This window comes from Coturnix japonica, chromosome Z (assembly GCF_054131305.1).
Source record: "Coturnix japonica strain WE chromosome Z, WE-NBRP24, whole genome shotgun sequence".
Taxonomy (NCBI): domain Eukaryota; kingdom Metazoa; phylum Chordata; class Aves; order Galliformes; family Phasianidae; genus Coturnix; species Coturnix japonica.
In genome coordinates this window covers 55,997,529-56,025,054 of record NC_140702.1, presented here as the reverse complement: position 1 = coordinate 56,025,054, position 27,526 = coordinate 55,997,529, and the positions used below count along the sequence as shown (strand labels likewise).

The following is a 27,526-nucleotide window of genomic DNA, read 5'->3' as shown; positions in this document are numbered from 1 at the left end:
GCACAAGGAGCTGGACAGAACCAGGACAGTTGACTCTAACTAGACAGAGGCATATTCCATACAGTATGGCATCATGCAAAACCCACAAAACTGCAGGGAGCCAGCTGGGGGTGGGAGCTGCTGCTGCTCAGCAACAGGTCCAGCTTTGGTTGACAGATGGTGAGCAATTCCATTGCGCATCACTTGCCTTGTAGAGAGAAATACATGTGTATATCTTTTTTATCATTACTGTTAATCTTCTTCCTTTTTGGTATTTTTTAGTATTTTTTTATCTCAACATACATGTTCTACTTTTTTTCCCCAGTTCTTTCTCCTGTCTCCCTGAGAGGTGGGGTGGGGTGAGCAAATGGCTGCGCAGTTCTAAGCTGCTGCTGGGTTTAAACCCCACACACTTGCAACACATGTCAAACCAGTTGTTCTAAGTAGTGTAAGGCAAGACAAACAGCAGTCCTGACCAAAAACCACTGGACTGACAGGGCAAAAAGTGATAAACAGAGGTCAGTAAGACTGTCTTCAGGACATCCTTGGGGAGAGGAGCTGCACCACCAACCATGACACATTTGCTGCTAGGGCTGATGGAACACAGCAGACTGACTTGTGTCCACTGACTGGCTGTAGAGAAATGGTACTTAGTCCATCCATGAAACTATTTCCTTCAATTTTCCAGTTGTCTTCCAGAACACTGTGAGATTGAAGAAGGTTCTGAAGAGGAGATAAGATATATATTGGCAAGGATACTATCACTGCTTTCCAAAGGAAATTTTTGGGAAAGCCAATCACTGAAAAAGAGCTCACACAATACAGAACAACACAACTACATTGTTACTACATTAATCATAGTTTCTGCCAATACAGTAAGTACAACTGCAAACAAACCGTTTTATTCTTGTGCACAACTTCAGCTGCGCAAAAATCATCTTACACTGATCCCATAAATAGCCTGTGAAACACAAAAATTCTTGCTTGTTTAAGGAATCCCAACATATGTTTACGTGCCTGACATGGGAATTGATTTGAAGTGTGAGATTGTGTTGTTCTAGAAGTTCTGGAAATAAATCAAGAATTGCTTCAGGCTATCAGATTTCAGGAGGAGAATGTCACAGGAGGCTTTCTGTTGGCTAGGGGAAGGGGGAGAAACTTGGTAGTTCACTCCTGGAAAGATCTATTTACCAGAAGAACTCTAATGATCTGACAAAACACCAAAGAAAGAAAGAAAGATCTTAATGCTGGTACTTTTCTTCTTAGAGAAACATTGTCCAGCTCTCACCTGTCCTCATGCTTTAAGAATGGTTTGAACACACAAAAGCTTGCTAGGAAAGCCTCTTAAGTGCAGAGACTACCAAAGGGAGAAATAGCAACACCACGAGTATTTAAGGTTGCTGGAAAATGTGCCAGCTGACTGTAGGAACTTAAGTGATGAGTTTGAACTGTAGGTAAGATAAATACCTATTGGAATTATTTGACAATTGATAATTTATTTTGTCTTGAGGAAAGTGGAAACACTAAGTGATCTCTGAAATGCTCTTCCAGCTTGACTTTCTGCTATCCATAAAATGTGTACATCATTCTGAAAGTGTTGCCTCCTATTTGTTTCCACAGGAAAAGATACAAAGTACACAGTAATACTATTTAGCAGTACAGATTCTCAGCTACAAAGTCACCACTGTTAGCCATGCATTTTTGCCAGTGAAGAACAAGAGCCTTCCTGCTGCACTTGTAACAATCTGCATCAGTGGATGGTTGGTCTCCATCAGCGTTCAGCAAGCATCAGTGAATGTCAATGAGCGCCATTTTTTCCACATGTCAGAGTCCAGCACCATGTCTTCACATGTATTTTATGTCAGCCACCATTTTGTCAGACTGCCCCTCTGCCACCACCTGTCACATGGCAAAACAGTGTAATGGGATATTGGTGGGAAAGTTCAGTCCCCACTGCCATACCACCAACATCCACCTCTGATGTTGCTGGCTAAGGTAATAAAATAGCAGGCCTTACTTTCAGAGTCACCTTCATACGTAACATCCTCAGTTGGGAACAGAGCAACAGATGAGGATATTAAACAATTTCAGGACATAAATCAAGCACAGAGACTGATATAAAACATGTGAGACAAGAGTTTATTTCCTACTGCCATTTATAAAGTTCTAGATCTTTCCCATCATGTAAGCCAGTGACTGAAGCAGGATATAGGTCTAGATACCCTGCTCACCTGGCTGATCTGCCTACTGCTGTCATGAGGTAACTAGCATGAAGATATACTCATGTTCCTCTCTAGACCATAAGTTGTATTGAAGTACACAGGTAAAAGCCTAACACAAGCGGCAGGAAGCAGCTCTGATGTACATCACAGATGTTCAATACATTCCGCAGTAAAAATAGCTGGAGACACTTAACCAGGTGCAAGCCTGTATATGTAGCACTTACACCTGTTTCTTCTTACTTCTGAACCGGAAAGTATAATCTGAAATCACGAGGACATCTGATAGTACCTGTGTCCCAAGCACGTGAGTCATTTTGGGGGCTTAGTGAACCACGGCACACCAGAAAATAAGCACACAGACCATGCGTATTTCCCAGCATTCCACAAACACTTCTTTAGGGGGCTGATCCTGATAACAGCGCTCGGCTAACACGATAAGCCTGGCCTGCAACGCTCCCGGGGCAGCTTGCGAAACGCCAGCTAGGCCCGCCGGCTGCCGGCCCCAGCGCCGGGAAAAGCTTCCAGACGGAGCGGCGCGGCCTGGGGCGCCTCAACCACCGGACACGGCGCAGGTGGAGCCGTAAGGAGCCGTAAGGAGCCGTAGGGAGCCGTAAGGAGCCGTAGGGAGCCGTAGGGAGCCGTAGGGAGCCGTAGGGCCGGCCGAGGCGCCAAGCAGCAGGCGCAGGAAACGGGCGCGCATCCGCCGCCCCTGCGGAGCCGCCCGCGCCGCTCCGCGCCTCACGCCCCGCTGCTGGCACGGGCCGCCGCCTTCCGGGAAGCTCCGCCCCCCGCCCCTGTCGGCCGCGTCAGCGCCCCGCGCTCCAATGGCGGCGGCCACCGCGAGGGACGGGTGGTGGGGGCGGGGAAGGACGTACCCGGGCGTAGGGCCTCGCGTGCGGGACGGTGGGGCGGCGGCGGGGCGCGGCGGGGCCGTTATTTAGGGCTCGCGGCGAGGCGCCCGGAGGCGGTACCGCATGGCAGGTACGGCGCGGGGCGGTGCGGGGGGTGGCCGTGTGGCCGCGGGTGGGCCCCTTTCGCGTCTTGGCTCTTACCTCGCCGCCCCGTTCCTGCGGGTCTGGAGGGGCTCAGCGCGCCCCTCCCGGTGGGGCGGCAGTCGGTGGCCGCTCTGTGCCGGGCCCTGTGCCGGGCCGTGCTCCTCGGGCCGTGCCGTGCGGGCGGGCCTGCTGGGTGGGCGTGTGGCCAATGCTCGCTGCGAGGGCGGGAGCGACCGCCGCCCCGCGCCGACCGCCGGGCCCTCGATTCTCCCCGCCGCGCGGCCGCTTGTCCGCAGGTTTCTCGGGCCGAAGCCGGAGGTGCGGGCCCTGAGGGGGGGTCACCGCTTATCGCCGCCGTGGGCTGTAACCTGGAGGCGCGAAGTGGCCTTGTCCGCTGTGGGGCCGGGGGCTGGCTGCGGATCCCGTGTGCTGCGAGTGCCTCGTCCGTACCCCTCCGGCCTGGGCCGGTGCCGTTCGGCCGAGCTGCTGGCGTGGCTAGTGGGTTATCTGTGCTCTCCTCCAGTGGTGCTGTGTGCTGGCGGTCCGAATGGAGGTGCTGTGCCCCTCATGGCTGTGTCTTTCGGACCTATGTTTTTCAGACGTTCTTAGGTCAGATAAGATTGAACATATCTACACCTATCTTCTTTTTCACCGAAACGTGCTTTGCATTGTTGCAAGTACTGATCTGTCATGTATTTTGTAGACAAGGTGTAGAAAATCCGTCATCTTGAAAGAGAAACATGTTTGTTTTACACTGGGCCCAACAGTGAGCGCATAGGGAGTTCAGGATGTGTGGGTACAGCGTGCAGGCTGGGTCCCTTGTGCACACTCAGTGTGTTCCTGAACTCCACCTGCCTCTGCAGTGGGTCTCTGAGAGTCTTCCTCAAGTAAACTGTTGTCAGTATTTCCATCTTGCAGATGATGAAATTCAGGCACAAAGGAAAACAGTTTGCCAAATGGACTGGCAGTGGAGAGCAGATAAATTCCAGTCTCATAGTTTTCACCCTTGTTTCAGGCTGACTAGGTGTCTGCCAGCTGGTTGCTATTTGTTGCTTGTTAGGTATCTCTAGGAGAGAAACCTGGTAGAATCCTGTTATGGTTTTATTACTGGAGTTCTGTGCTGTCATTCAGAAGGAGGAAAAAACATAGTGGTCTACAAACTGAAGAGTTCAGACACTTCGAAAAGTTAAGAATGTTTATCCTCTTCATACGATACAAATTTAGTTGTACTTCTTAGTGTTCTAAATGCTGTTGTTAATTTCAAAGGAGTAATGATTAATAAGAGGTATCATCTGCTGAAATCAAGTAATTTCTGAATTTAACAAACTTTATTTGTTTGGTGTATTGCATTAGGAAAGAGAGAGAGACAATGCAGTGATGCATGAGCAATCCAGGAGGTTTCTGGAGCATGCTGATAACTTATTTACAAGAAGTGGTCTTGTGGGCCTCATACTCACTAGCAATTAGAAGTTTCTTGGGAGTGTGAAGGTCAAAGGCAGCCTTGGCTGCAGTGACCACAAGATAGTAGAGCTGAGGATCCTCAGGCCAGGGAGGAGTGTGAAAAGTTATCTCTCACCTGTACGATGGGAGAATAGACTTCAGGCTTGTCAAAGATCTGCTTGGAAGAATAAGAATTGCCTGGGATAAGGCAATGGGGGGCTGGGGAGGGAGGAAGAGGAACCCAAGAAAGCTAGTTTATATTGAAGGATCATCTTCTCCAAGCTCAAGGGTAGTGTATTCCCATAAAGAGGAAGTCAAGCAAAACTGTTGGGAGGCCTGCCTGGATAAGCAAGGGGCTCCCGGCAAAACTCAAACAAAAGATATAATCATGCAGGGGAGTGGAGGCAAGGATGAAGAGCCTGAGAGGAATACAGATGTTGTTCAAGCATCAGAGGATTGAGTCAGGAAAGCTAAATCTCAAATGGCATTAAATCTAGCCAAGGGATATCACACATATCAGAACAGGCTTCTGTGATTTTAATTAAAGGAAGACTAGGATCTGAAGAGTGGGTTGTTGTGGACCTTCATCAAGACTGCTGATGTTGACCACCATAAGAACCTCATAGAAAAGCTGTTGGTGTACACATGGACAGTAAAGTGGGTTTAAAACTGTGAACATCTGAGCCCAAAAGGCGATGATTGATGGTAGAAGGTGGAGTGGCAATGACTGGTTGTATATACCATGCACCATACTGTTTCCATTCCTGTTTTACGTGTTAATGATCTGGATGATGAGTCAGAGTTCAGTGTATTTGCAGATGACCCAGAACTGGGTGATGGTGTCATCCAGAGGGACCTCAATAGGCTGGAAAAGTGAGCTGATAGGAACCCTTGCATTGCAGTTCAAGAAGAAATGCTGAGTCTGTACCTGGAAGAGAAACAAGCCCAGGCAACAGTACCAGCTGGGTTGGGGGGTTTCCAAGCTGGGAAACAGCCAGGCAGAAGAGAACTGAGGGTCCTGGTGTACACTAACATGAACCAACATATTGTCAGTACTCTGGGCTGCTTTAGGCAAAGTGCTGCCAGCAGGTCAAGAAAGGTGATCTTTTTTTCTGCTCAGCAGTGGTGAGGCACCCTCTGGAGTACTGTTCTGGACTCTGCAGTACAAGAGAGACATGGGCGTGCTGGAAGGGGTTCAGAAAAAAGGCAATAAAAGTGATGAAGGACCTACAGCATCTTGCATGAGATGAGGGATTGTTCAGCCTGGAGAAGAGAAGGCTTTGAGGGATCTTGTCAGTGTACCCTCTGTGTATTTTTAGATGAAGTAGATGGAACCACAGCTGCTTTGGGCAGTCTGTTCTAGCACCTCACCACCCTCTGAGTAAAAAAATTCTTACTAATGTTTAATTTAAAGTTTCTGTTTTAGTTACTTAATATTTTCAAGTGTTTCTCTGAAAATGTCTTTGAGTCTCATAAGTATGGCCAAGAAGGATGTAAGCTTGGAGGAAGGAAGGAAGCTTGCAGATGAAATACTCTTAATTAGAAAGCAGTTATAGCTTGAGTAATCAAGAGTACTTGAGGATAGATGCATCTTGTGGATTGGTTTTAAGTACTCCTTAGCTTGTTATGAAACCTCAAGCAGTAGCTCTGATTTGCAATATAACTTCTATATGCAGCTTCTTCACTCGACTTATCAGTGATGCATGGATTCTGGGTGAGAGATTTCTGCTTAAAAGTATAAGTTTGACTTTTGGTTTTTTTTAAGAAGTTCCTCTTAAACAAAAATCTGTTTGCCAGTAGCCTTTGAGCTTCTGTGATTGACCTGGTGTTCAGCCTTATGAGACCAAACACCTTCCTGTGGTGTACTGGTGTTACTTATGCTGCCTGATTTGTAAGTGGAATTCTCTGGCAAGATGATGTCACTTTGCTGTAGTGTCTTTAACTGAAATTTTCATTTGTATGTCACTTGGATGGTAGTTGCCACGTTATTCATTTAAGGATTGTTTTCATAACTTAGGAAATAAGATTTAAAAAACAAGCTTTTCTATGTTGCTTGGCATAAGTAGAGCCACCCCTTTTGCTTGAATCTATGATATTTGTTGAAATAGTATTTTAAAACTGTGATAACCAAATGCTGTTGCTGCTCCATGCACATGGTGCTTGACTTTGGGCAAGTTTCTAGGTTTCCCTAGACCAGTGCTTCAGCTGTTGGTTTAAGGACTCGGGTGCCAGTGCTGTTCAGTGTTTTGGTATCAGAATAGTAGCGGAATGTGAAAAATAATAGAAGTCCTGTATGATTTAGAAATTAAATTCAGTGATTTCTTGGCATATTTATTTTACATATCTTTGTTTACTGAAGTAATATCTACATCTCAGTGTTTTTTTTTCCTCTTAAGAATAACGGTGTATGAGTTAGAGGCTGTCACCACAAGTAGTTCTAAACTGATCCTATTGTTTTTTTGTTTTTACTATAGTGATATTTTCCAATATCCATTTCTTTCTCTGCTTCACTTTCTTCTTTACTTAGCTTTGTACCTATCTAAACTTGGCTAGGAGAAGTGTTTTAGTGGTCTGGAACAAGTACACAGTGTAAATAAACTGCTGATCTAGCTTTTTTTTGTTCTAAAGGAGAAGCTTCTGAACTGCCTATCTTTGCCAGCATTAGTTCAGCGTCAGGTTGAGCTTTCACATTCAATTCCAAACAAAAAGCACTCGTTTATAAAACAAGATTTCTGGCTGTGCTGTCTAATTGCTGAGTCTGAGTTTCCTTTCATGCAGACCTGCTACTTAGTCTGACTTACAGAGCTGTTACAAGTGAACAATAAGTATTTAGTAGTATTTCTCTTTGAATGTCACCATCTTGCCAAGTTTTGTTATAGCTTATATGCAAGTTTTCTGTTCCAGCTAACATTTACATGCTTGGATTAGAAAGCAAATGTTTCATTAGAACTCTCTTCCATACTGTAAAGCGTGGCCGTTTGTTTTGCTAGGTATTAGCCCCATAATTATTTTTTCTTACAATTTTCTTTTAGGCAAGATGAATAGAAGTGTTTAGTGTAGCCTGGATTCTTTCCTCTGTAATTAAATTTCCCTTAAGGATCAATCTTATAAAAAGAGAGATTAACGTTTTGTTTTAAAAATAGCACACATTAGAGGGTATTGCTGCAGCCTATTTGTGGACTCAGGTGTAGCTTAAATCTTGTAACTGGATTGATTGGCAGGGGACAAATGTCAGACATATTTGCTTTTAGGCTGTTCTGATGTATGCTGAGCTCTGTGATTTTTGTAAAGATACAGTCCATATCTGCTTGCTATCTTGTAGTGTAGGCAAGTGGGATTTTCAATTAAATGTTCTTTTGCAGATGATGGAACATGAGTCTGAGTTCTTCTGCCTTTCAGGAGCTGAGTACAATGAAATAATATTATGAGCTGTGGAGAGGTTGTTGTTTTGGTGTTTGTTGTTTTTTTTCCCTCCCATAAAATGGACACTAAGCTCTCCAAAGTACAGAGCAGTAGGGCATTGGACCTCAGGTTTCTCATTTGTAAATCTGATTATGCACAGGGCACGTAAGTAGGGAAGAATTGAAGCTTAGTAATGATATTTACTTAAAATGATGACTTCATCTTGTTTTGTTTTCATACAAATAATAATATTACACCTCAAAAGAGATGTTATATAATTCTTTATCACTGTTAACTTCTTATTTTGGCTTTTGTTTTTTGTGTTGGGTTTATGTTCCTCGGGTGTTCAGTTCTTTTCTCTGGTTAGCCTGAGCCATATCTAAGTTAACTTAATGATTTTAACGTCAGCAGCGTTGTGGGTTTATCGTCTAACCTGAAATAAATGGTTACTGAAAGGAAAACTAACAACTTTGCAATGATGCAACACTTAGCTGACATTACAGGTTTTTTGTTTTTGGTTTTTAACATGTCACCAATAATGATAGCAAACATCTTTGTTGTGTTTTTTTTTTTTTTTCCTCTGGAAGAGGAATGTTGTGTTGTGCATTCTTGATTTTTTTTATTTTTATTTTTAATTTTTATCCCTGACTTTTCACATTTCCTTCACTTTTTTCCTTTTTCTAGCACAGAATTTGTCTGCTGTTGTTAGCAGTTTTTGGCAATTAGCAGGAAAGTGTTGCATCTTCCTCCTTTCAACCTATCTCATATTTTCCCTTGGGATTTTCAGGAGCTTCAAAACCTCCATCGTAGTGTTTTAAAGCTATTTAATTTAAATCATCTAGATTAAAATAACATATCTTAAGGTTTGTATTTAAAGTACAACAAGTTCCATCTAGCAAGTGACACTGCTGATAAACATCAGAGTATGTTATGACACTGGAAGAGGTCACTGAGTGCATGTGTTCCCTCATGGACTTAAGACCAAAGCCAACAGAATGCCATTGGTCTTGCTCACCACCTGGATCTGCTTAAATTTATGTAACCAATTGGGATTTTGAAATGCAGAGAGAAATGGATGGGTAAAAACCTAATTATTCACATAGCAGAAAAAGCATCTGCAGAGAGCATAAGTCAGTTGCTTTATTTTCACCAGACACTTGCAGTTAGCTTATCTAAAGATTTGCTGCACTGAAAACCGTGTAATGGTTTTCATACCTAGCCCATGGTAGGATATATTTAAAAAGAAAAGGCTTTGATTCTGAACTCCATGTGGAGTGTGATTACTGTGTAACAGAAATGTTATTTATAAATAAATATCTAATGACTGTTATAAATAACATATAATAATGTATAATAATAGTAATAATAATAATAATAATATAATGTAATATAAATTACAAAATCATCTCATCAGGTATATTTCTAGTATAAAAAATTACTTAATATTTTTTATCTTTGAATAATGAGCTTTAAAGTATGGAATTATTATTCTGCTAAATAACTATTATTTTATTCCAAACTGTAATACATCTGTGTTGATAAGACACTGCTGTAGGGGTTTGCGTTTAGCTTTTGTTCAGTTGTTGGCTTCTAATTCCCCTGGAAATAAATTTTCGTTACATTGTACTGCTTAGCTTCTTTTTCAAATCTGATGGCTTAGGTGCGCTAATATGTAAGAAATGCGAGTCCACTTTGATATTGATGCATTTGTAAATAATGATTTATAAAATCTAATTCTGGCATGACATATATAAAACGTGTCTTGTAAAGTTTTGGAAGAGATAGATAGTTTTTTGTGGCAGTCAAAAGTTCTCAACGTGAAAGATGTGCTTCACAATTCTTAAGTATTTTAAGTGCAAATGAAACACTTGGTTTTGTGGTCTGTTATTCTGAACCTTAATGTAAGTATTGGCATCTTTGGAAGCTAGGCAAGGATAGTAATCATAATCAAATTCACTGATTTTGTTTTGAAACCTGAGTCAGGGTGTAGAAGTACCAGTGAAGTTTTTCATGTACGATTGCTTCTCTTATGTAAGATAAGAGACTTTGCACTACATCAGTTGTCTTAAATAGACACTTAGCTTGTTTTAGCAGTGAGTAGAATGGAGAGGGGGGGGGAAAAAAAAAAGCGCCCATTCATTTCCTCCTAGAGAGAAAGAAGATGGGACTTCTGGAAGGTTGGGGAGGAGAAAGTGTATATGTGAGATTGTGCTAGAGCAAATAGAAATTTTAATCGGACCATGATCTAATAGGAAGAGTAGTAGCTTAATTTATTTTTTTTTTCCATTTATCTCTTAACAGGAATTCCATCCAGCATGTTTTCTGGGTGGAACTGGGCAGTCTATTGCTTGTATCTGTTTTTGAATATTTGTTCCTTTGAAGGTAAGTCATCCATCTGAAACATAATGACTTAGAGAAGTTCTTTTATCAAATGCTTGTAGAGAACATCTGCTTTTTGTTTAGGGATCTACTGCAGGTTTGGGGCAGAAAATGATACATTATGACCTAGGCCATGTTCTTAATCTTGCAGTGAGGTAATGCAATGTTTAACTAATATTCAGCTCTCCTTCTAGTTTCAACTGGTAAGGAGACAGAGAATCTGACTCACATCAGGAACAGCTTACTCTGTGGGGTCACCGTAGCAGACTACAGTCATAGTTTAGATGCTATAATGGGATTTCTCTAATTTTAAATACAGTATTGCTTCAAAGTTGAGGGTTTTTATTTTGCATGTGCCAGGTGAAATATAAATGAAAGTTTATCTTGGTCAGACTAAGCAGCTGTTAAAGCAGTAAGCTTTCAGTGAGTTAGTGTTCTGGTCTCTGTCATCAACTGGAACCATGGGCCGCTTCTGCTGTGTAGCAAGTAATCATTCTAAAGATGTTTATTGTGGCTGTTTAATCAAGGTAACATTTTGGTCATCTGACATTTAATCTTCTAAGAGCTGACATTTATATGTCTATGTAGCAATAATCACAATTGCTGACTGTTTAAAAAGAAATGTTTGTCCATCTTCATTCCCAAATACTCTTGTATGTATCAGTGATTCTGAAATAGCTAACTCAAGTATTCAACTGTTTGAGTGTGATTCTTCTACAGTTAACCTACTGCAATAAAGGTGCATACCTCAAATTTTGTTGTTGTTAACTCTCAACAGAAAATAACTTCTTATATGCAAGAATAACTTCAGTTTCTTTGCCCTTCAAAATATACTCAATGTTCTTGTCCTTGACTCTTCTCCCAGTCTCTTTAAAAGCCCTTGATTATTAGTTGATATTTTCTTGCTTGATAGAACTCTTCTTTTGAAGCCTAAGTAATAGTAGTCTAGTTTTGCTCCTCAGGTTTGTTTCATAACTGCCAGCTAACTAGTTTCCTGCTTAGGCATATGTAGCAATATTTTCAGTATTACAGTGGTGTTGTAGCATCAGTTACTGTAGAGTGCATTGTTGTTGTTTTTTTTTAATGTTTTTTTTCCTAACAATTTCTACTCTAGTTTCAGGTGGACTTGTACAGTCATGTGGTCACATCATTCCGGAGTCTCCGGTGTTGGCCCTGGGTTCCAATTTCACAGCCTTGTGTATTCTGAATGAGAGTTGCCTTGACTTTGGCAATATATATGCTAGTCAAATTATATGGAAAATGAAAAATAAAGTGGTACCTAAGGAACAGTACCGTGAAATAAACAGAACTGTTTCTAGTGTCACATTTAATGACACTTCTTCACTAGCTTCTCCTCTGACATGCAACGTTTTAGCAGATGGACAGATTGAGCAAAATATTTATGGAATTTCAGTTACAGTGGGCTGTAAGTACTGTTTTTCTTGAGCTTAATTGTTACTCCAACAGTAGCTCCTAGGAATATTGCTTTTGAGAAACAGGGAAGAGAATGAAAAATGCATCCATCTTTATATTTATTTCTAGTCTGTCAACTCCTGGATAATTATATAAAAATACTATAAAATCTCGTGTCATCTAAACTGGTGAATATATACGCAGAATAATTTTATGAAAAATGGAAAATATTCTGGAGTATTTCACTCAGATAAAAGTGTTAAAGCTGCCTTTATTTATTTATTTATTTATTTTGGTCAGAAAGAAAATATGAATTTAACTGAAAAAAAAAAAAACCTGAAAAATGAATTTGCCTGATTGTTACTTTGTCAGGCATTTGCTCCTTGTATTACTTATGGTTTCTCAGAGTGGACAGTTAAACTTAATAACTTTGGTTTTCCCCCTTCTTTAAAAATACATGTGACTAAAAATACTCAGAGGCTTTCTGAAGTTGCTGTAAGAGGACATGTAGCATGATTCTTACTGAACTGTGTACATGGTAAAATATATATATTTATTAAATATTGCTAATTCTTTCTGTATAGTGCCCCCAGAGAAGCCTGAAAACTTAAGCTGTATTGTGAATCAGGTGTCAAAACTCACATATCCTATGAAATGCACCTGGAACCCTGGAAGGCCTACATTCCTGGACACACATTTTAGGTTGAAATACAGGTGGTAAGTATCTCTGTATATAATATCTAAATAATTTTAAGCAATTTTTGTACACTAAACCAGACCAGTTATTTAATACTTTGAAATCGTTTTTAAATTCAGTGTTCTGAAATATTGCTGCCTGTTTCTGTGGGGAGGATGGAGCTAAAACAGCTCACAGTAATTTAGAACTCCAACTTGAAATTTGAGGACTATGCTCATTTTGCATCAGCAGCATCTTAATTCTTTTGTTCTTCAAGTATATAACTAGCATGGTTTGAGTATAGTACACCTAATTATGATGTGGGTGGACCAAAATACATACTGTTTTTCTTAGATGATGGTTCTGTTAGAATGTTGCCATTCTAAGCAAGCAAAGAAAACAGCATATAATAACTAAATTTTGTAGTTCTCTACTATGTATTCTTGAAGAACTCAGTCTTGTTGGTCCACAGTCTAATCTAATCTTCAGCAAAAATTTCTCCTGTGAAGTCAAATTAAAATGTTTTTCAAACTCATTCAAATGGCCTTTTCTCATTTAAAGCAGAACAGACAGATTTGTAGTCCCTCCCTGGGAATAACTGCGTACAGCTTCCCATCTTCTATGATTCTATGGTTCTGTCTTCCCTGGTTCTTCTGAAGTGCTTTGGTAATTAGTATGGTAGAATGTATGGATAGCTAGGAAACTTTAAATTAAAAAATCTAGTGGAAATAAAATTTTACATGCTTTTCTTTGTTTAGGTCACGAGAAAGCTTTCCTGACTGCATACCGAGATATTTAAATAATTCCTGTACCATTTCTGATGTCCAGTTCTTTGTTAACCTGGAGGTCTGGGTCGAAGCAGCAAATGCTCTTGGGAAGGCTGAATCTGATCGTCTTGTTTTTGATCCCATTGAGATTGGTAATCAATATCCCTATTAATAAAATCTTAGTAGCATGCATGACTTCTGTTCCTGTATATATTGCTAAATAGCTACATTAATATTTTTCATTATAAATGTAATGCTTCCAAGTATTATTGAATGGAACTTGAACTGTGCTGAAGAAATTCAGAATTCGGGAGATATGATTGCTTTTAGAGCCAGTAGTTCTTATGTAGCCTGCTTTAGAAATTTTTGTTAAATATCAGCCATTTGGGAGTGTGCAGGCTTAATGACTGTGTTGCAGCACAGTGTATTAATCGCTAGAGGCATGGAAAAATAATGCAGCTGCAGGGATGACAGACTTCTTCTCTTCCAGTCAAACCACTGCCTCCACACAATCTATCGGTCAACTCAGGAATACTGCCTACTGTTCTGAAGCTTTCCTGGGAGAACCGGATTTCAGCAGCTGTGATGAAACTGAAATTCAATATTCGCTACAGGATCAGTAGTGATACAAACTGGATGCAGGTAACAAGAATGTCTCTTGTGACTATTCTGCTGTAACCTGGCCATTTGCCAAACTGCTGCTGAGGTTTACTTAGTGTTTCATCTCATCTTATAATTTATGTGGTATCCTAATGGTTTATTCGGCCTATTTCTGAAAGCTGTGATCTTAAGTTCTTTGGCAGTCCAGAATGTAGTACTCTTCTTGTGGACTTCTTTACTGTTATCTCAGGTTTGTCCCATCTTTTGCTGATCTTGTACATACAACATCTATAACACTTGTATATGGAAATACTAGAGTTGATGCAAAACTACTGATCTAAATGTCACTTAGAATGCTGGATTCTTTTTTTAAATTGATTGTAGCTACAACAGTATGTTCAGTACAGCAGTCTGGTTGTCTTGCATCCATGCCTTGAGCTTGACACAGTCAAAACTGAAACAACTGGAAACAATGAGAGTGTGTCATACATGTATAATATGTTTGTGTGAGGTTTTCTCTTTTACGTCATTCCTGGCTGTATTGTCAGAATTTTATCAGTTTTTTTCCCCCTTAGCATTCACTGAGCAGCGATATTCCAGAAACTTTTTTTTTCTTACTGAAAGCCTAAACAGCTTCTGTTTCATCATGTAGGTCCTAAAATATTTTGAATTTCATGACATCTTGAAAGAAAAGTTGATTTTAACTTCACAAAATACAATATTGGAGCAGATAGCATAGCAAACTGCCTGTGACTAGGATAGTGTATCTCTTTCATGGAACATCATCTGCTATAAATCTCTGCATTTAAAACTTAAGGTATCCTGTATTGATATTTTGTGCAATGCTGTTCAGTACAGTTTATCCTGCAACTTCAGGATCTGTTGATGTGTTGTACTGTTAAGTCTTTTTTTTTTTTTTTTAACTTCCCCATGTAACATTGAATCATATAACTGCTTGATTAAAAATGGAGAAAACTCTGAAGACCTTCACTTGCAAGTGGAATTACTTGTGCTGGAATCAGTGTATATGAAAGCCTTAATCTGTTATCCGTATATGTTTTTTATGTTTTTGTACTTATGCATTAAGAATTTTTTTTTTTTTTTTTTTTTTTGCATTCAGTTGTCATTTTAAAAGGGAAAAGAATTATGGGGAAAGAAGCTTTTATTAACAAAGTCCTACACTACTCTAAAGGGAAGATGTCAGACTTTCAAACTATTTCAGAGTATTTCCATGTCAATTACAAAGCAGTGGAAGTAATGATCCTGCATTCTCTTAACTTGATAGGTGACTTCTAGCATGGGTATTCTGCAGCAGCTAATCCAGCAGATACCCACCCTTGTTTAAGAGCTTTTCTGAGCATTGCATATCAATAAGAGGAGTTACAGTAGAAGGAAGAAACTTTGTGTTATTTATGTAGTAAGTAAAACAGAAAATAATCTATATGAAAAGCAGCAACAAAATGTAAGAGGTTATTCTGAGATAGCTGCTTACCTGTTTTTGCATATATGCTTCATAGTGCACCTGATAAACATATGTAGATTTGTGACTGAACTCCTATCACATCCGTGGTTCAGAATTTAAGCTTTTAGAAATAGAAGGGACAAGAGCAATGTTGTATTGATCCTGTAATATAGAGGTTAAGCTGTTCGAAGTGGATACTCCTCTTGAATGTGAGACTGTAGTAGAACAGAACTCAAATTTACATTTTTTGATTGGTTTGTACAATCTTCCTTCCCTTACAGGTTCCTCCTGAAGATACAGCTTCACCAAGAACTTCATTCAGCATTCAAGGCCTCAGACCATACACAGAGTATGTCTTTTCAATTCGATGTATGAAGGAAGATGGAGTAGGCTTTTGGAGTGACTGGAGTGAAGAAAAAATTGGGGTCACAACTGAAGATAGTAAGTAATATATGAAAACCAATCACCAACTTTAAGAATAGCTGAGTGCTCTGCAGTTTGACAATAGCCAACTGAAATTCTGCATAGTCATTTGAGCTGCTTGATTCTGCAAAAGAATCTGTTTTTTATATGAAGACTTCCTTTCAGTAGACAGAGTGCTTTAGGTAATGAACAGCTCAGAGCTAAGGAGGTGATCAAGTAAAGTAGTAAGTGAGCTAGTAGTATCACTAATTATGAACAAGATTGTTTTTCAAGCTGAAGCACTGATAAGAAAAAATACACAGATGGAGGTGTGGCCTCTTGTTCACTGAAGTGTGTAAATATGATGCTGTTTTAACTTTCCTTGCATCTGCTACACTTTCTTGCATGTCACAGTATCACAGCCTAGTTTTGCAGTGTCTTGCACCCACTAATTTATGATACTCTGCCCACAGTTGCTACATCTTGCTGCTCATCCTTAGTAGGGTAGACATTGATTTGGGTGGTCTTAAAAAAAGAACACTGTGGATAAATTACTAACTTTAAACAAGATTAAGCCTATGTGAATAATGGTTTTACCTGAGCAATATTTAGTTTAAAAAAAAAAAAGAAAAGATTGCTTTGTTATAGTTTCCATTTTTTATGACAGTTATTGATTTTGTTTAAATCCTGTAGATCTAGATTTAAGGTCTCCTTTCCCTTTGCAATATGGCTGAACAGTAGTTTGCTGCTATTGTGACTTAGTGAGGAAGATGTTTTACCTCTAGCAGCTCTTAAATGGCAGTGTTCATTTCATGTTTAGTCTTGCCATAGAGGACTTGAGAAGCAGGATCATAGAACTGTAGAATCATAGAATGGCTTGGGATGGAAGGGACCTCAAGGATCATCAGGCTCCAACCCCCATAACACATGCAGGGCTACCAACCTCTGTATCTAACACTAGGATGTGCATAGCCTCTAAGTGTACACCAAGTATTTCACGATTAACAAACACAAAAGATAGAATGCATTTAACCAGTTGACTAAGTTTTAATTTCACAGCCTTAGTTAGAAAAAAGCTGCTGAGCCTCCACAGCTCTGCAGGGCAAATACTCAGCGCAGTGTGCAAGATCCATCCATGCTGCATCCAGATGATGAACTTGACTGGCCATGGCTATTTGGCTCCTTGTGGTGATCCAGTCAGCTGTTTGTCTCTTTACAATGAGCTGTGTCCTGTATTTGTGCTATTTAATCATAGACTCAGTCATATTTCTTCAGGACGATGGTACCAAGACAGTTACTGCACTGGGTCACTTCCTCTAAAATATGTATTCAGTGCATTTTGTATTTCATAGCAGCATTGGTTGCTTCCAGTTGCTTGTGAACACATACATTACTTGATAAGTAACTACACCTCACTATGATTCTGTGTATATTACCTTTTACAGCTAATGGAAGTCACTCCAGTATATCCTGCTAATGAGGCAGTTCTGCAAGTTTGTATTTAGGTACAGCGAGTGCTGCCTTCTGCCACTGAGTTGTTGCCAAAATTATTAGTTGAGCATACTTCATGTGTTTAGCATTTTTCCGTTATGTATTTTTATTGTTTTGTAGCATTTTATGCCTTAGCAATTCCTGCAGCAACTGTAAACCAAAGTTGCAAAACAATAACTGAGAAGTAATTATTGGAACACTCAGATTAAAATCACATCCATGTGTTTGTTACTGCAAAACCTTCTAGTACATAAGGCTGAATTCTTACATTTTTTTCTATTAAAGCAAGCCATGAAATGTGTATACAAACACAGTCTAAATCTATGCATACAGCTGTTTAATTGTACAAACTTTTTAACAGGTCTGCTGCACTGTGTTTATCCATAGGATTCAAACCATCATTTCCAGATACAAACCCAGACTTTGTTGATGTTCATCAGTGTTCTGTGATCCATTGAACATTTGTCATTCATTTGAATGACCCATATGTTAGACTGAACTGGAGCTAACTTAAGAGTGCTAAATAGATCTTTAAAAGGTGCAAAATTCTATCCTCTTGAATCTGAATCCCTGTTGGTATCAAAACACCTTGTATTAGTATGTTTCTTGCTACAGCTGAAGTGAACTAATCTGTTGTTAGGGTTTTCTTTGCTTTTGGTAAGTGTGAATACAGCCTGTCTTCTGGTTTAAAAAATTGCTCTAGCTGTACTTTCTAATGGAAACAATATTCATTCTTTCTCTGCATTGCTTGCTAATTAGTCAGTATTTCTGTTGTTTACCAATAAATTGAGAGTGAAACTTTCTCTTCTGAGTTTGCTTACAGCCTCAGTGCTGGTGTCATCTCTTGCAAGTAACTAGATAAGTTTGCAAATATCTAGGATAAAAGGATAACTAGAGTAGGAAAGGACTTACACAGAGAGAGGTAGGAAGCCTCTCTTTCTGTTTTTCTACTAATTTTTCTACTAATCCTTTTTCTACTAAGTGCAAGGCTCAAACGAGGAAATCCAGTTCATAGTATTAGCAAAACCTGTATGAAAATAACTACACAGCTGTCTGCTGCAAAGGTTAAATGAAATGGCTGGGTGTTGCATTTACTTATGCTATTATTATTGCCTCTGTAATCAAATTAGAAAACTGAACTTTGGGCAATATGTTTTGTTTAAGACTGTTACACCAGTATTCTAGAAAATTGCAGTTTCTTGCATTGTGTTCAAAAAATGTCCCAGTGACTTACTACATTAATTGCAGTGACTCAAATGTATAGTATTGATGCTGAACAGTAATCTGATAATTCTGACTAATTTGAAATGATTTATCAGTTTTACTTCGTAATACTTTTCAGGATACATTTACTTGGTACCCACAAGAAGTAACTGTAACCAAAGGTATCTATGTGCAGCAGAGGAGGTGTGCTGTATAATTGTATTACAATAGTATATCTAGTGAATTCTGAGGACTGCGAGAATAAGTTATCTTCAGAGTGGCTTGATTTTTAGAAGCTTGCTTGATTTCCAAGTAAATAATCAGCAGCAGAATTAGGAATCACTTGCTGATTTCTGGCTGTAAAAAGAAATAAGCACTGTTGGGATTTTAAGCCTTATTTCTCAAGGAACTTGGTTATTATTAGAAACCTTTCCTGTCCAATTCTTGCACTGTGAGGTTTGAAACCATTGTTTGGTTTACTTTGGTTTAGTTCCATTTCATTTCTAATTTGCAGTGTTTGCTTTATATCTATTCCATAATGATCCGACCCAATATGAAGACAGTGCACTGACTTCTGCTTACATACTTGATAGCTGACAGGGAACCTCTTTTTTTTTTTTTTTCTCTCAGATTACTATAAGCACTTTGTGGTATTTGTTTAGCTTCTGAATTAGTCCTTTTTTTCCCTTCCCTATGCTTATAGCCTTTTTTCCTTGTGCTCTTCTTGGTCTTCCTTTGGCGGTTTCTAATTAGTTTTTTAGTGCCTTGCAAGCACTTCAGTACATCTGTCTCTGAACAGAGTTAAAACAATAAAGGATTTTGTTGTCAAAACACCACTTCATGCTTATTGTTCTACTGCACTGGGTCAGAAGTCCTTCCTTATTTATCCTAACTGAGCTCTCAGGAAGTGAAGTTTTAGGTTGAGTTTACATTTGAGCAGTAAGAACCCCTGTAGGTAGAACCTGCCATTAAGCAGAGTAGAATTTGTATGTATGGAATGACTAACTTTCAGCTGCAGTCAAAGATTAATCTTTTCTGGGGAGGTGTTATAAAAATATTTGTTCAATATCCTAGCCATTTTTTTTTTCAGCTTCAGTGACAGTGCTTTACTGCTTTCTATTGCATGGAAGAGGAGTGTGTTCTACTGCTCAGTCTGAGCAATGGGAATTTCAGATTTCCTGTTTACTAGATAAACTGCACTGCTGCTTGGCTGTTGCAGCCTGCTCTGCAAGGGAAAAAAAAAATTAGTGATCAAGCATCAGTGTTTTATTTTTGCCTGAAAGCCAAGGTGTTAAAGTAGGAAAAGAGCATGAGGCAAGTCATGTTGCAGTCATGATCTGCATTAAGTGAGATAGATATCTACCATCCATTTTCCATGAATCAAAGGTGTGTACTGAAATAAGATTAAGAGCTTACTTGTCAGTTCCTAGTTCTTTCCTCCTGATGTAGAGTAAAAGAGGCAAGATGCACCCTGTAGACTTGACTTTGTTTTTTAGATATGAAACTGCCAAACCTTTTAATTATTAACACTGAAAATGCAATAAAAGAACTCCCACACAAACACAGTCTACTGAGATTATAAATTTAAATGCATTTCAAGGCTTACATTTTCCCTTATGATTAAAGTCCTTGCCAAGAATTGGCCGCTTTTTCTTGCTTTATGCACTGTAATAGTTTCATTCTGCATTGAAATGAAATTTACAGTGGAAGTACTACTTAAATTTTTAATGGTACTGACACAAAAAACTGTTGTAGCATTGTACATGGAGTACTGCAGCTCTGTTATTCAGATTCTTCCTACCTTTTTATAATAAAAGGGTATTTTTTGGTGGGAGAAACCAGTCCCCTCATTGACTATTCTGCAGTTGCCATTTTGAAGTGACTTGATGTTGAGTGGTAGGGATGGTGTAGTGGTTACTGAGTGCAACAAGGTTATCAGTGTGCAGAAGAGTAGTATTGTGCTTCTGAACACAAGATGCGCAGTGTAGATTTAGCTGTGCCTCAGCCATGTTGAGTTTGGCCATTGTCACTGATGTTCTCTTTGGTGGTGCTCTCTTTCTTTGATATTGAGTGTTTGGAGCAGAACTGGTATTTCATTCATCCCTTCAAGATACCTTTTCATGAAGCTGTTTCACTTACCATACCTAAACTTGCTTTCTTCTCAGGGAAATAAGGAAACTATTTATTTATTTATTTATTTACTATTATTATTATTATTGTAGAACCATCTAGAGGGCCAGCCATATGGAGGACCATTGATGCATCTCCCTCACCGTCTTTTTGGACTGTACGACTGATGTGGAAGGTAAAACAATGTGCTAAGCTGCAAAAATTGAATATTATTTTTAAAATGAGTTTGTGTAAATTTACCTCAACAGATGTAGTAGATATCTGTGATGGAACAGTTATCAATACAAAAAATGACCTAAAATTTTTCATAACTTCTTAATAAGTGAGTAATAATTCTTTCTTCATAAGAAAGTAAGATTTTAAGGCTGTGAGTAATCCAGAATCCACTTGGAGATTTCCCAATTGCTGTCTTCAAGGGCTGCGTGTGGAATTGGAAACTCCCTTGCACATAGTTTGATATGATGCCTTCTAATGTATCATACAAGAATCCTTCAGCTGCAAAATCCATTAAACCTAGAGATATTCCAGAGACCAGACATTATTTACAGCTCTGTGTGTTCGTGTGGAATAGGCTACTGATTATCCCAAGCTGTGAAACTGAATGCAACGATCAGTCCCTATCTCCTGCTTTCTTCTGGCTTCTGACCTGTTATATTTAATTTAGCTTTGCTTTATTAGTATGTTTTATTAGTATTTTCCTGTTGATACATGCCTTAGGTGAACTTCCCTGTATATGGATCCTTTTCTGATTTAACTTGTATGTCATGTGCCACTCTGATGTTATTAATTAACTTAGAATTGGTAAAATGGTGTTACTTAAGTTCACCCTCTTTAAGAATGTTCTCTACATTCCCTGATAGCTAATATTGTTCCAGATAATACAGATGCAAATATTTTTCTACTTATAATAAAACTGCTCATGCTGTTCTGCATTTAAGGTCAACCCAGCCTATAACATGAAATTCTTTTGACAATATTGTGTTGTGAAGTTGCACAAAATGCACGTTTTTTTCCACACAAGGTCCAAAATCTTGACAGAGGTGCTTTTGTTAGATTGCTGTATAGGATTATGAGTCAAGCAAGATTTAAAAAAGAAATAGTTCTAGAGAGTACTGTTTTACAGAAATGAACTTTAAAGCTATTTGCAGTTCTTTTAATTAACTTAATTATATATGTAACTTGTCTTTCTCTCAGTTCTAAACCATTAAACTGTGCTTTAAAGCTAATCACGTTTGTTCAGTATTGATATAATCTATAATCTAAAAAAAATGTATTTCTGACAGGCACTAGAGCCATATGAAGCCAATGGAGTAATCTTGCTGTATGAAGTAACTGTCAGAGCTAAACCACCCCTCTCCCATCCACCATGGAGGTACAACGTTACTACCACCAGCCTTACATTAAAGCTGCCAAATGGAACTTATGAAGTGACTTTGATTGCCCATAACAGAGTTGGGGCATCCCCTCCATCAGTTCTACTTATTCCATCAAGTAACTCAAAAGGTTAGCATTACAATAATGTCTCTAACATTCAAATGCACAGAACAGTAGAATCTGTGACTTCTTATAAAAAATGTTCAGTGTTGTAAAATTACACCTTTTACATTAACATACAGTTGTAATACTGCTAAATGCATGTGTGCTCCTAACCCCTTCTAATCACTCTGCAGATTGAACAAGGACTATTCTGAAAGTAATGCCTCCTGTTTTAGAGTGTTGGTCCATGACATTAGAGTCAGATGTTGGTGGGTGGGGCGGATGTAAAAATTGAACTTTCCCACCAATATTCCTTTGCATTTTGTTGCTGTGTGACTGGTGGCAGCAGAGGAAAAGTCTGACAAACTGGCATATGACATGGAAGTGCTTATGAAGCGAAGATGTGTCATTGAATTCCTCCATGCAGAAAAAAGTTTTAGTCACTGACATTTGTCAGTGCTTGCTGAACATTTATGGAGATCAAACAGTGAATATGAGCACAGTGTGGTGGTGTGTGGTGCATTTCAGCTATGGTAACAGCATTGTTCCAGATGAACCATGTTCCAGACAGCTATGCATACTTTTTTTTTTTTTTTTTTAAAGCACAGCATGCAAGCCCTTTTTCATCATTGGTGAAGAGGCACAGCTAATGGTGCTAGCTATGTTCAAAAACAGTGTTTTGTAGCTATTTATCAAATGCTATTGTCCTCTATGTAAATGTTGCAGTTTCCATGGAAATGATTCATAGAATCATAAAATCACTAAGGCTGGAAAAAACACTGAAGAGCCATCTAGTCCAACCATCCACCAATCACCAATATTTCCCAGTAAACCATGTCTCTCTGTACAGCATCTAAATGTTTCTTGATCACCTCCAGGGACAGTGACTCCACCACTTCCCTGGGCAGCCCATTGCAGCACCTGACCACTCTCTCAGAGGAAAAAATATTTCTTAACTTCTCCAGGCTGAACAATCTCAGCTTCCTCAAATGCTTCTCTTGAAATTTGTGCTCCTAAACCCTCACCAGCTTTGTTGCCCTTCTGCAACCACACTGAGGCCTTACTGTCTTTCATATAGTGAGGGGCCCAGAACTGAACGCAGTACTTGAGCTACAGCCTCACCATGGCTGAGTACAGGTGAATAACCACTTCCCTGCCTCTGCTAGCAGCACTATTTCTGATACAAGCATTGATCCCACTGGCCTTGACTACCTGGGCACACTGCTGGCTCATGTTCAGACAAGTATCAGTCGATACCCCCAGCTCCATTTCCTGTACACAGTCTTCCAGCCACTCTGCCCTGAGCTTGTAGCATTGCCTGGGATTGTTGTGGCCAAAGTGGAGGACCTGGTACTTGGTCTTGCTGAACTTCATCCAGTTGGCCTCAGCCCAGCTATTCAGCCTGTCCAGAATTCTCTGTAGGGTTGTCCTATCTCCATTCAGGTTGATGCTTTCTGCTAACTTGGAGTCATCTGCAAGTTTACTGAGGCTGCACTTAAAGCCCTCATCCGGGTCATCATTAAATATATTGGACAGGCCCCAGTGCTTACCCCTGGGGAGCGCTACTCGTGACTGGTTGTCAGCTAGATGCAGCTTAATTAATCAATACTCTCTGGGCCCGGTCTTCCAACCAGTTCTTTATGCAGCAAATAATGTATCTGTCTAAGCCACAGACTGCCAGCTTCTCTAGGAGTACTATGAGAAACATTGTCAATGGCTTTGCTGAAGCTTAGGTAGACTACCTTCAACATCAACAACGTTTGCCTCATCTCCCAGGCAAGTCACTTGGACGTAAAAGGAGGTCAGGTTGGTCAAGAAGGACCTGCATTTCATGTACCTGTTCTAGCTGGCTCTGATTCCCTGGCTGTCCCACAGATGCCGTGTGATCTCCCTCAAGATGATCTGCTCTATAACTTTTCATGGCACTGTGGTCAGACTGACAGGCCTGTAGTTCCCTGGATCTTTATGACCCTGCAGGTAGATGAGAGTCTACCAGGGTATCTCCCATGGTAGGCTCTCCTACCAGCTGCATCGGGAAGTTATCTTCCATACACACTAGAAACCTAGATTGCTCTTTCTGTGTTGTATTGTATTTCCAGCTGTCATGGTACGCAGGTAGATTTTTGTTTAAACTGTGACACCAGCATATATCAGGGAAGCTTAAATCCCCCATGAGAGCGAGGGCTGCTGATGGCAGTTTCTGCACTCTGTTCCAAGAATTCTCCATGTGTCCCTTCATCCTGGTTAGGTGGTCTATAACAGATTCCCACCAGGATGTTCGCCTTGTTGGCTCTACCCCTCATCCTTACCCACAGAGATTCCACCTTAACATTTCCAACTGCTACTTCAAAACACAGAGAATCTTGCCACCACCCCTCTTTTTTTGCCTGTCCATTCTGCAGGGCTTATAGCCACCCCTTGCAGCACTCCAGTCCTGGGAGCAATCCCACCATGTTTCTGTAAAGGCAACTAAGTCCTAGTTTGTCCGCTGCACAGTGACTTCCAGCTCCTCCTGTTTGTTGCTCATGCAATGTTACATGCATTAGTGTAGATAAACTTCAGCTGAGCCCCCTGCCTCAGCTCCAGTCCCATCATCATTAACGTAGGCTCATCTCTGACAGGCCTGATTTTATCTTCTTCCCATTTCATACGAAGTTTAAAGCCTTCCTAACAAGCCCTGCCAGCTCCTGGAATCCACTTCTCCCTTTGAGACAGGTGATACCCATCCACAGCCATCAGGCCAGGTGCTGAGTAAACCACCAGTGGTCAAAAAAGACAAAATTCTTGTGTTTACAACAGCCTCTCAGCTGTGTATTTATGAGATTGGTTTTCCTGCTCCTTTAAGTATCATTTGCTGCCACTGATGGGATAGAGGAAAATACAATCTGTATTGCCCATTCCATCCACTAACTGTCCCAGTTCCCTTTTAGATAAGTCCTTTTAGATAATCCTCAAGCTTCTCTCAGCAACTTCATCACTGCTGGTCTGAACTATCGATAAAAGATAATAGAGGGGCAAATCAGACGAGGAAGTTTCCTGGAAATATCCCTGACCTGGACCCCAGGGAAGCAGCACACTTCCTTGTGGGCAGGGTCACAGAATCACAGAATCACAGAATGACCCGGGTTGGAAGGGACCTCAAGGATCATGTATGTCAGTCTGACATACAGGGCCCTCCCTTAGTCTCAGCAGGGAGTTGCCTGTGGCAGTCACCCTTCTGTTCTTGTTGGAGGCAGTACTGAGCAGAGTCAGTTGCCTTGTGAGTGGACCTTCCATCGCATTGTCACTCACCTCTCCCTCAAGTTCCAGAGCATCAAACCTATTATGCAGGGGCACATAGGAAATCAAGGTAGCTCAAGGTGGGGGTTGCCTGTGACACTAAGATGGGACCTGTTTCCACTCCTGCTCTTCTCTTAAATCATCTGTCTCCCTCTGCTTGACAGTGGCAGAGGAGGAGGTCCACTACTGTTTGAGAGGTATCACCCCAGTGTCTTTCTCACTTGTTCAGCAGGAGGTTACAGCAGCAGTCAATTTCTTATTCACACTCTTTGGTACACCTTAGTCTCTCCACCTTCTCCTTGAGCTTTGTCACCATACTGCCATCACATACAGTATCCACCTACTCATACCTCACACAGGTGGAATCCCTGCTGCCCTTCACCAACAGCAACTGGCTCATGCATTTGCTGCAGGCAGACTTGAACCGCCACATTTCTAGGCAGGCATGCCATTTGAGATGCCACATTCTTGCTTGCCAAAGCTTTATGGCTAGAGGAGACCATGGCTAGATTTGCTATGTGGGAGGTTTTAAACATGCAGTGGGTAACCCTGCTGCTGCTCCTGGCTTCATCTCCACAGCACTCCTATGCAGAGGACAGCAGCTGCTCCCTGACCAGGCTGCCCCTCAACCAGCCAAGGCAGTTCCCTGCTTTAGCACAGAATGTGTCTGTTCCAGAGCTGAGTACCTCGCAAAAAAATAGGAGGCATTACTTCTGGAGCAACCTATGTGTGCTGGGATTCATGGCGATGTAGGCACTCGTGAATTCATTGCAAGTTTGGTGTGCTATTTCACAGTTCTTTTTGGTCCACAGAGCAACTTGCACTGCATTTTCTATTTTATTTCTTCTTGAATAGCAGGCATTTCTGTTTTCTAAAAATAAAATATTTGGGGAAGCAAGTGTCATCTACTTCGTGTATGTCCAGTTTAGCTATTGTTCTTCTTCCTTCTGCTTTGTGGTATTCCCTCCCACCCACCTCCCCTTTCTGCTCTTGCCCTTGTCTTACCCTCCAGTGTTTCCTGTATCTTGTGAAATGGTGGAAACAGACAACTCTGTTCATTTTCCTTTGTATCATGTTCCTTTTATTGTGCAATGGTAGTAGTAAATGCAAGCTGGTTTCTGCTTATTGCCCTCATCTGCTGAATCTAGCCTTTTGCATAATCCAAGAATGAGGAGCAGAGGTAACAAAACTTAATACATCAGTGGGTCTGATACTTGGTGTGTAAACACTAGGGGAGAGCCACAGATTTGAAAACTACTAAATGACCCAACTAAAGATAGGCTTCAGCATAGCAGTATTGTAGCTAGAAGGGCTTGGTAAGGTACATGAGCATATTCAGGAGTGGAATGGGAACTTAGAAGGTCTGTATGTTTGATTTTGCTGTGATATAGACCCTTTAGTTTTGAAGAAATATGGTAACTTTTTACTGTGCAATAAGACAACTTGCTATATAGGAGAAAAAGTGTGTCTGACTTAGAGTTATTAAATAGTATTGTTTGTCTCTCTGATACAAATTCAGATGTAAGCTACTTAATTACAGCAAATGACTAACATTTTCTTTGATTCTGCCAAGTTTTCACCATTACAATAATCAAAAGTATCCACATTTGGCAAGACAGCTGCTATTTTGACTAAATGGTGGAAGAAATGTCAGTATTCAGCACTTTTCCATTTTCTTTCATTCCAGCTCCTGTGAAGAATATTAGAACACTACCTAAAGATGGCAAATTGTGGGTAGGATGGGCTGCTCCTAATAATGTTCTTAAATACGTGATTGAATGGTGTCTGATGTCCAACAGCTCAGACTGCATCACAGAGTGGCAGATAGAACCAGGAAGCATTCAAGGAACATACTTAAAAGGTACTTAACTTACAAGTTTGTAAATATCTTGTAGAACTAAGAACTAAGAGCCTAGTGAATATTCTCAAAGGGAAAAATATATTTATGGTAACTAGGTTTCTCTTTGTAGAATGGGAATCTGAGATAATGCAAGGACTACTCATAGTTTATAACAACCATGTGGAAATATCAATGTTTTTGCCAAATTAACTAGTTTTTATATTTTGAAATTCATGTTATGCTAAAAAAAGTCTCTTATCTGCATTTTGCTTTTAATCTCTTCATTCCTGGGAACAACTGAAATGGTAAAAAGGCTAAGGTCCTTCCAAATCAAATTGTCACGCATCTTTAGGTCAAACAATGAAACTCA

At 40.1% G+C, this 27,526-nt stretch overlaps 2 protein-coding genes and 1 long non-coding RNA gene across 3 annotated transcripts in view; 2 read left to right on the top strand and 1 right to left on the bottom strand.

Moving 5' to 3' along the window:
* Window positions 1–2,698, top strand: part of ANKRD55 (ankyrin repeat domain 55) — a 74,398-nt gene extending 71,700 nt beyond the window's left edge. Inside the window, exon 12 of the mRNA XM_032441304.2 lies at window positions 668–2,698. Within this exon, the coding sequence (XP_032297195.1) occupies window positions 668–688 (21 nt within the window). The 3' untranslated portion in view covers window positions 689–2,698. The remainder of the gene's footprint in view (window positions 1–667) is intronic.
* LOC146754086 (uncharacterized) overlaps window positions 1–4,527 on the bottom strand; it is a 141,659-nt gene extending 137,132 nt beyond the window's left edge. The window contains exon 1 of the long non-coding RNA XR_014939233.1: window positions 3,254–4,527. This is a non-coding gene — a long non-coding RNA (uncharacterized LOC146754086). The remainder of the gene's footprint in view (window positions 1–3,253) is intronic.
* IL6ST (interleukin 6 cytokine family signal transducer) overlaps window positions 3,079–27,526 on the top strand; it is a 34,612-nt gene continuing 10,164 nt past the window's right edge. The window contains exons 1-10 of the mRNA XM_015848721.2: window positions 3,079–3,182; window positions 10,340–10,420; window positions 11,532–11,843; window positions 12,415–12,547; window positions 13,265–13,425; window positions 13,764–13,915; window positions 15,617–15,776; window positions 20,654–20,736; window positions 21,845–22,064; window positions 27,004–27,177. Of these exons, the coding sequence (XP_015704207.1) occupies window positions 3,176–3,182; window positions 10,340–10,420; window positions 11,532–11,843; window positions 12,415–12,547; window positions 13,265–13,425; window positions 13,764–13,915; window positions 15,617–15,776; window positions 20,654–20,736; window positions 21,845–22,064; window positions 27,004–27,177 (1,483 nt within the window). The 5' untranslated portion in view covers window positions 3,079–3,175. The remainder of the gene's footprint in view (window positions 3,183–10,339; window positions 10,421–11,531; window positions 11,844–12,414; window positions 12,548–13,264; window positions 13,426–13,763; window positions 13,916–15,616; window positions 15,777–20,653; window positions 20,737–21,844; window positions 22,065–27,003; window positions 27,178–27,526) is intronic.